This window comes from Oncorhynchus tshawytscha, linkage group LG09 (genome assembly GCF_018296145.1).
Source record: "Oncorhynchus tshawytscha isolate Ot180627B linkage group LG09, Otsh_v2.0, whole genome shotgun sequence".
In the NCBI taxonomy this organism is placed as follows: domain Eukaryota; kingdom Metazoa; phylum Chordata; class Actinopteri; order Salmoniformes; family Salmonidae; genus Oncorhynchus; species Oncorhynchus tshawytscha.
Window position 1 is genome coordinate 57,688,465 of NC_056437.1, and position 9,060 is coordinate 57,697,524.

At 41.6% G+C, this 9,060-nt stretch overlaps 1 protein-coding gene across 2 annotated transcripts in view; it reads right to left on the reverse strand.

Moving 5' to 3' along the window:
* Window positions 1–6,236, reverse strand: part of LOC112258331 (purinergic receptor P2X, ligand-gated ion channel, 1) — a 57,484-nt gene extending 51,248 nt beyond the window's left edge. The window contains exon 1 of one of the 2 annotated variants that reach the window (XM_024432643.2): window positions 5,658–6,236. In XM_024432643.2, coding sequence (XP_024288411.1) covers window positions 5,658–5,830 — 173 coding nt within the window. In that variant the 5' untranslated portion in view covers window positions 5,831–6,236. The remainder of the gene's footprint in view (window positions 1–5,657) is intronic. The other variant, XM_024432644.2, reaches the window with a different exon arrangement.
* Window positions 6,237–9,060: the final 2,824 nt, after the last annotated feature.

Consider the following 9,060-nt stretch of genomic DNA (forward strand, 5'->3'; position numbering starts at 1 on the left):
CAGTGACACGAGCCTACCAGACGAGCTAAATCACTTCTATGCTCGCTTCGAGGCAAGCAACACTGAGGCATGCATGAGAGCATCAGCTGTTCCGGACGACTGTGTGATCATGCTCTCCGTAGCCGACGTGACTAAGACCTTTAAACAGGTCAACATATACAAGGCTGCGGGGCCAGGCGGATTACCAGGACGTGTGCTCCGGGCATGTGCTGACCAACTGGCAGGAGTCTTCACTGACATTTTCAACATGTTCCTGATTGAGTCTGTGATACCAACATACTTCAAGCAGACCACCATAGTCCCTGTGCCCAAGAACACAAAGGCAACCTGCCTAAATGACTAAAGACCCGTAGCACTCACGTCCGTATCAATGAAGTGCTTAGAAAGGCTGGTAATGGCTCACATCAACACCATTATCCCAGAAACCCTAGACCCACTCCAAAATGCTGTTCATTGACTACAGCTCAGCGTTCAACACCATAATACCCTCAAAGCTCATCACCAAGCTAAGGATCCTGGGACTAAACACCTCCCTCTGCAACTGGATCCTGGACTTCCTGACAGGCCACCCCCAGTAGGTGAGGGTAGGTAGCAACACATCTGCCACGCTGATCCTCAACACTGGAGCTCCCCAGGGGTGCGTGCTCAGTCCCCTCCTGTACTCCCTGTTCACCCACGACTGCATGGCCAGGCACGACTCCAAAACCATCATTAACGAAGAGACAACCTATAGGGAGGAGGTCAAAGACCTGGCCAGGTGGTGCCAGAATAACGACCTATCCCTCAATGTAACCAAGACTAAGGAGATGATTGTGGACTACAGGAAAAGGAGCACCGAGCACGTCCCCATTCTCGTCGACGGGGCTGTAGTGGAGCAGGTTAAGAGCTTCAAATTCCTTGGTATCCACATCAACAACAAACTAGATTGGTCCAAACACACCAAGACAGTCGTGAAGAGGGCATGACAAAGCCTATTCCCACTCAAAAATCTAAAAAGATTTGGCATGGGTCCTGAGATCCTCAAAAGGTTCTACAGCTGCAACATCGAGAGCATCCTGACCGGTTGCATCACTGCCTGGTACGGCAATTGCTTGGCCTCTGACCGCAAGGCACTTCAGAGGGTAGTGCGTACGGCCAAGTATATCACTGGGGCAAAGCTGCCTGCCTTCCAGGACCTCTACACAGAGGCCTGCCATCCAGGACCTCTACTGTGTTAACAACCCTCCAGGCAAGCTTCAATGCCATACAACTCTCCTTCCGTGGCCTCCAATTGCTCTTAAATACAAGTAAAACTAAATGCATGCTCTTCAACCGATCGCTGCCTGCACCTGCCCGCCTGTCCAACATCACTACTCTGGACGGCTCCTGACTTAGAATACGTGGACAACTACAAATAACTAGGTGTCTGGTTAGACTGTAAACTCTCCTTCCAGACCCACATCAAACATCTCCAATCCAGTTAAATCTAGAATTGGCTTAGTAAACAGTAAACAGAAAGGCCCATAGTAAACAGAAAGAAAATCTGTCAAAAATTGCTAATATATGCATATAAAAATGATTATTGAATAGAAAACACTCTAAAGCTTCTAAAACCGTTTAAATTATGTCTCTATGTAAAGCAGAACTCTCAGGGCACTCATTCTCCCAAACTCTCTCTTGTCATCATAAAAGTTGGCCCAACTTTGACGTCATCGCCCCCACCCTTCCCAAGCACTTACAGTCCTGGGAACAGTTTCTATCTCTTCAGCGCGATGTCTGCTTTCAATGGGGCTTCTCATTGTGAGAATCGCACGCTCACGAGGGTTTTGGCGGGCCGAAACCTTTCGGTCACGCGAGAAAACAGGTTACTCTCATGCGCGTTCTGCTCGGGTGATGTCTTTGTTCCAAGATTGATTAAACGACTCGTGTGTTTCTGATCGTCCTGAGAATTGCTGTGAAGCTAGATAACATGCTAACGCTGTGTTCTGAACATAGTTTGACAAGTTTAGTCGACATATAATATGTAATTTTGACGTTTTGGTGCGCACCCACTTGACTTTTTGGCTGCATTTCAACCGAAATGTGTCGTGTTTGATCACCGAAAGACACAGACTTCCAAACTAAAGCTGTTTTTGGTAAGTATAAACCCTTCCAGGTCTTCTGATGGAAGAACAGCAAAGGTAAGGGAATATTTATGTGTTTATTATGGGTTTCTGTGGACTCCGAAGTAGAGGAGCCAAAATGCTAATTCCTGAGCGCCGACTCATATTACAGCCTAGTGAACGAAATCTGTAACGTTAAAAATAAATGTAACACAGCGATTGCATTTAGAAGAAGTGTATCTTTCTATATATATGTAGAACATGCATATTTAGTCTAAGTTTGTTGTGTATTCCATGTTAGCTGACGGCATATGGCGGAGCTATCATCATTTCTCCGGACATTTGAGTAGCATTTTTTTGAACATGCCGTCATTGTAAACAGATTTATGGATATATATAGCATATTATTGAAAAAAAACAAATGTACTGTGTAACATGTTATATTACTGTCATCTGATGAAGATTTCAAAAGGTTAGTGAAATTATTTTTATTTTAATCCTGTGTTTGGTGATTGCATATTTTGTTGAATTTGGCTATGGAAATTAGCTTGGTCTTCGGTGTGTCTTCGGTGGTGGTTTGACATAAATATGTGCTATGTTTTCGCCGTAAAACATTTTAGAAATCTGACTTGCTGGCTAGATAAACAAGTTGTTTATCTTTCATTTGAGCTATTGGACTTGTTAATGTGTGGAGGTTAAATATTTTTAAGAATATTTTTTGCGTTCCATGCGCCACATTCCAGCTGACGGTGGGAGGGCTGGTTCCCAATTGGGACTCAAGATCCTCAACAGGTTGTATTCAGACCCTTTACTCAGTACTTTGTTAAAGCACCTTTGGCAGCGATTACAGGCTCGAGTTTTCTTGGGTATGATGCTACAAGTCTGGCACACATGTTTTTGGGGAGTTTCTCCCATTCCTCTCTGCAGATCCTTTCAAGCTCTGTCCAGTTGGATGGGGAGCCTTGCTGCAATGAAATGAAATGTTTGAACAGGTTCAAATTCGGGCTCTGGCTGGGCCACTCAAGGACATTCAGAGACTTGTCCTGAAGCAAACTGCGTTGTCTTGGCTGTGTGCTTAGGGTCGTTGTCCTGTCTCAGTATGCGGTCCTGAGCACTCTGGAGCAGGTTTTCATCAAGGATCGCTCTGTACTTTGCTCTGTTAATCTTTGTCTCATTCCTGACTAGTCTCCCAGTCCCTGCTGCCGAAAAATGTTTTGGTACGCTTACCCAGATGTGTGCCTCGACACAATCTTGTCTCGGAGCTCTATGGACAATTCCTTCGTCCTCATTGCTTCGATTTTGCTCTGACATGCACTGTCAAATGTGGGACCTTATATAGACAGGTGTGTTCCTTTCCAAATCATGTCCAATTAATTGAATTTACCACAGGTGGACTCCAATCAAGTTGTAGAAACATCTCAAGGATGATCAATGGAAACAGGATGCACCTGAGCTCAATTTCGAGTCTCAAAGCAAAGGGTCTGAATACTTATGTAAATAAGTTTTCACTTTGTCATTATGGAGTATTGTGTGTAGATTGCTGAGAATAAAAAAAAATCTATTTTAGAATAAGGCTGTAACGTGACAAAATGTGGAAAAAGTCAAGGGGTCTGATTTTTTTCCCAAAGGGAAAAGTACAACGGTGAGTGGATATTCTCCCTTTCTCTTTATATTGGATATTTGTGAAAAGTTTGGATGTGCTTAGTCTGCCTTGTTTTAATACCCTATTATATGCCCATAGGGATCCATGATGGTGTCTATTTAGTAAGAGTAAGAGTAAGTCTATTTAGACATAGCAGATTTAAAACAAGTTGTTTCGTTTGTTTAGAATTTGAGAATTTAGAATTATTTGCTCTATTTTTAGGCCTTATCAATAATTCATTTTATCTTGCTTTATTGACACCTTTTGGCATGTCCATGCTCAGCCATAATTCAATATACAGTAGGGCGAGCCCCTATATCAGTGAGAATGCTATGTAGGCTATATATTTCCACATTGAAGCCATGCAATTACTTAGAACAATGTTGACTGCAAACAGGTTCAAGTTAACATATTTTGCAAAGATAGGATGGGTCTACATTTTGTTATTTCATTTCTGTAAGCTGTTGAACAAACTATAACGGGACTAACATTTGAATTGGAGTTGTATCCATGGCAATACTTACATAAAATGTCATAAATACACAAAGTGAAGCAACCACATATTGGCCAGTGAGGGGCTAAGCCTCGTAACACCCACAACTGGTTTAGTCATTAAAACCCAGCCCTTTCACACCACCACCAACAAGCACTGTAAAGATCATTTTTGAATGTGAAGATTGCAAAAATATTTCTGACACACCCCTGAACCTATAGTGCCACCGCCAGCGCTTATATTTACGATTGTGTTAGGTTTGTTAATCGATTACAAATTACATGACCCTCCCTGGACTAAATAAAAAAATACTAAACCCTCCCCCAGAATGAAATTGAAAAAAACATGACCCTTTCCCATTTTCCTCCGGGTAACAATTGTGTCAATTTCGGCCACTCCCTTACCTCCAAACGTTTATCCAAGTTGGATCATCTTTGGAGGCTGATAGCAGTCGCAACATTGGAAGACATAGCTTGGACTGTAGCCTACAAAAACCTATTCCTGCTCTTTTTCTGTAATCCATCAAACTCATTTGGTGTGTCATCGTAGTGGTCTCTGACTTGTGGTCAGACTTGCTCAGGCGGAACAAATGTAAATGTGCCTTTTTTCAATGCTGATTTGAATGAGAAAACAGAAAGGTGTCAATAAAAAAATTTCGCAAACATGGTTTCTGAAATTTAAAGTAATGCTAGAAGTAATCTGATTACAATTTTTTTGCTAGTAATGTAACAGATTATAATTTTTGTTGTTGTTGTAATGGACATGTAATGGACATGTAATCCGTTACTTCACCAACCCTGGTCATTAAACTCATTAGACTCATCACCCTAAATATCAAACCTGAATTAGCCCAGATGTCACTAGATCCATCCACAAGAAAGTTCCATACATACATCCCTCCTGTATGCCAAAAAATATATTATATTATATTTGCATTATGAAGTCATCACCCTTAAATATAGTGGTGCTCTAAAGGTTTTGTATAATTTCAGCCAGTAGTTTTGAAAGTAGCGCTCACAAGCAAAAACTGTCCCCGAAAATTGTGCACAATTGTGTGCTATATCATCCATTTTGTATATGTTATGTATACATTTTTGCTTTGCGATTTGTACTATATGTTACGAATTTGTCAGTGCTCAAGATCCCAGACAGCATCTTTAAATATCACTTTCCAATTTGGTCAGATATCTGTAGCATTTTACTTTGTAGTGTTTTACATTGTAAAGATCTCCACTACACACATTTTGACATTTCAACAAACAAGCCATTGAATGTAAATAATGAAAGCTGGGTCATGCATTTTGCAGTCGAGAAATGACTCAGTCTTGCTGAAACTTGCAACAGACAGGCTCACACACTAACTCACATGCTCACCACGCTCCACTCTAAGTTTGCATGCCTGTAGAGTCTCGGTAAATAACAGAATCCTTTAAAAGATTACCCGATGATGTAAGCCAGGACCCCCAGCTGAATCAATCGGCACACGACCCCCACTCTCCTGTTCCGCACCAGCACCTGGCGGGGGGTCTCATACTTGAAGAAGAAGTCAGAGAGGGCATTGGTGATGTAGCTGTTCATCTTGCTGCTCCGTGAGAGACAGGAGGGTCTCTCCATCCCACTGGCACCCTGACCCTGCCCTGACACCCTGACCCTGCCTCTCTCTCTCTCACACCTTTTCTCTATTACCTATTTTTCTTCTTCAGTCTCACTTACCCAACAGCTGACATTATTCAGTTTCAGTTAGACTTCCTCCTCTCTCACTCACTCTCTCTTTCTTTCTCCCTCTCTGACTCTCACAGTCAAGTTTCTTTCTGTCACCCTTACCTCTCAAACACACCCTCTCATTCCCTCTCTTTCGCTCTCTACTCTACTCCCTCTTTCTCTCTCCTTCCCGCTCTCCAAAACAAACAAATACTATATCATCTTGCTGTAAACCAAGGTGTTACTGTTCTACAGTCAAAAAACGACTTCTTCACTTAGCTACTGATCAGATCATTCAACATCTGTCACAGACATAATAAACATTACATCCTTCTCACACCATGCAATCATTTCCTCCTGACACTGTCTTCCTGTGTGGTGCACAGAGATAGCACGGACATATGCTTGACCTAAACTTAGGCTACAAAAACAGTTCCCTATACATGTATAATGCATGTGGGTGTTTTGTTTAAAATATTTTGTTTTCTATTGTATTCTGCCATGTGAATGAAGTAGATGAACTTGGACTTCATGTTGCCTGCTTCTTTCACTTTTCAATACAGATGTTTCATATAGTATTGTGTTTATTTTTGGTAGGGGTAGCCTACACAAGGTATGAGGAAGAGACAAAAATTACTTAATAAATAACAGATTGTATTAATAAATACTACGTTCTGTTAATCTGTTTGATTAACACATAACCATTAAAGTAATATAATTCAGTTACTGTTGCTTAGGGATGAGTTCAACACAACAACGCACCACAAGGGTGTTACTAATTTGAATTTTAAAAAGGGGACCTCCCGGGTGCCGCAGTGGTCTAGGTCACTGCATCGCAGCGCCAGCTGTGTCACCAGAGACTCTGGGTTCGCGCCCAGGCTCCAGGAGGTCCGTGGGGCGACGCACAATTGGCCTAGCGTCGTCAAGGTTAGGGAGAGTTTGGCTGGTAGGGATATCCTTGTCTCATCGCGCACCAGTGACTCCTGTGGCAGGCCGGGCGCAGTGCACGCCAGGCGCACGGTGTTTCCTCCGACACAGACACATTGGTGCAGCTGGCTTCCGGGTTGGATGGCGCTGTGTTAAGAAGCAGTGCGGCTTGGTTGGGTTGTGTTTCGGAGGACGCATGGCTTTTGACCTTCGTCTCTCCAGAGCCCGTACGGGAGTTGTAGCGATGAGACAAAATAGTAATTACTAATAATCCACGAAATGGAAAACATCTCTGCACACTCCCACACTTGTAGTTTGTTTTTTTGCATTTTGCCTCCAGCACCTTCACAAATCGGTTTTGCGTGTGCGGTAGATTCTGCCTATTATCATGCTATTTTGAATTAAACTAGAATTTCAGAACTCATATCTCTGTCCAGCAATGGAAAGTATCTCTTACAGTACATTAGTTATCTATCCCAAATGTTTGAATAGCAAATAAGCAAGCATTTAAAACTTCAAAACCATACGTTTGCATAGTCACTTTAATAACTCTACCTACATGTACATAATTACCTCGACAGCGGTGCCCCCGTACATTGACACGGTTCACGGTACCCCCTGTACATAGCTCCGCTATTGTTATTTACTACTGCTCTTTCATTATTTGTTATTCTTATCTCTTACTTTTTGGGGGATTTGCTTAAAACTGCATTGTTGGTTAAGGGCTTGTAAGTAAGCATTTCACTGTAAAGTCTACACCTGTTGTATTCGACACATGTGACAAATACAATTTGCTTTGATTTGACATTTAGCCCTATTTTTCTGTGGTTGGTTTAGGTACCATATTTAGCTCATATTGAGCTAGTGCTCTGATCTCCCTATTGTCTTCCATCAGATCGTGTCACTCCTACGCGACACTTGTCGTGCTATCTGACGTGAGACAATCTCCCATGATTTTCAAATGTGGAAGGTTATTTCCAGTCTAGGGCTGGGTCAAATACATATTAGACGCTTTCAAATACTTCAGGTGTATTGATTTAGTTTGCAAAACAATGGAACCAATATTGCCGATTAATGCAATCTCAAATACCTGCTCCTAGGCCTATATCAAGCAGGTCTACTCACTTCCAGATAATTTATTAAACCCCAGTGTTTGCATGACATACTGTACATTGATTTGTGTAGTTCCTATAAAGATACTGATGTTATGATTCATATCCTGGACTACAGTGTCTGTGTACTGACTGTAAGCTACTGGGGAAAATAGTTCAATATATCAATGTGTTAGTTTATGACTGTGAGAGACTAGAAGTAGGCTAGGCTGGAATCATTCACATAACATTTGCAAACCATGTACAGTGTCTGCCTTTAATCTGAAAAAACATGGCTTGTAATTGGGTGAACGCTGCCTGATCCTTCTTCCACTGAATATTTAGAAAATACTGGAGAAATACTGGAGTGGGTATTCTAATACCGTGTAACAGTTTCTTTAATGTTTGTTAATAAATGTCTATTTGTATTTTTCAAATAAATGCCTGCAATCAATATGTGCACTGGTTGAAGGATATATTTAATCATTCTTCTTTAGTTTTCTGTTACACAACTTTTTATGCTGATTAAGCATCCCCTAACACAGCTAGTGAGTGAGTGACATCTCATGTCACTATTTACAAACTTTGGTATTGATATAGATATTTCCAACTACCCATTGTAATGGCACTACTCTAAAATGACATGACGATCAACGGGTTGTCTATGTCTAGGCCAGTGCTAGTGGAGATGGTCCTCAGTGTCTGGTCCTTCCATGTTTATCTTAATGTGGGCATGGCTCTACTGGACTTTAAGGTCTGGACTAAGGAAGGAGAGGTTAGATATAAGTGGACTGAATTTAATTCATTTCACGTCAATCAGTCTGACAAACATGCTCACACTCTGAGCTGAAACTCTGGCTTATCTCTAGCTGGTAAAGCTACAAGAGTATGGGCCACCACTTAGAGCCGGGTTCCCCTCTAGGTTTCTCCCTTCTAGAAACTTTTTCCTGGCCACTCTGCTCTTGCATGCTTTTCTGGATCTAAGCCAGGCTACTGTAAAAAGACTATAAAAAAGGGCTTTGCAAATAAAAAAATATTGATGAACAATGCAGTTTGATTCATTTATAAAACTATGACAAAAAAAACTGGTGCTACCAATCTTGTTAAGAGATTTTTAAATTTTTA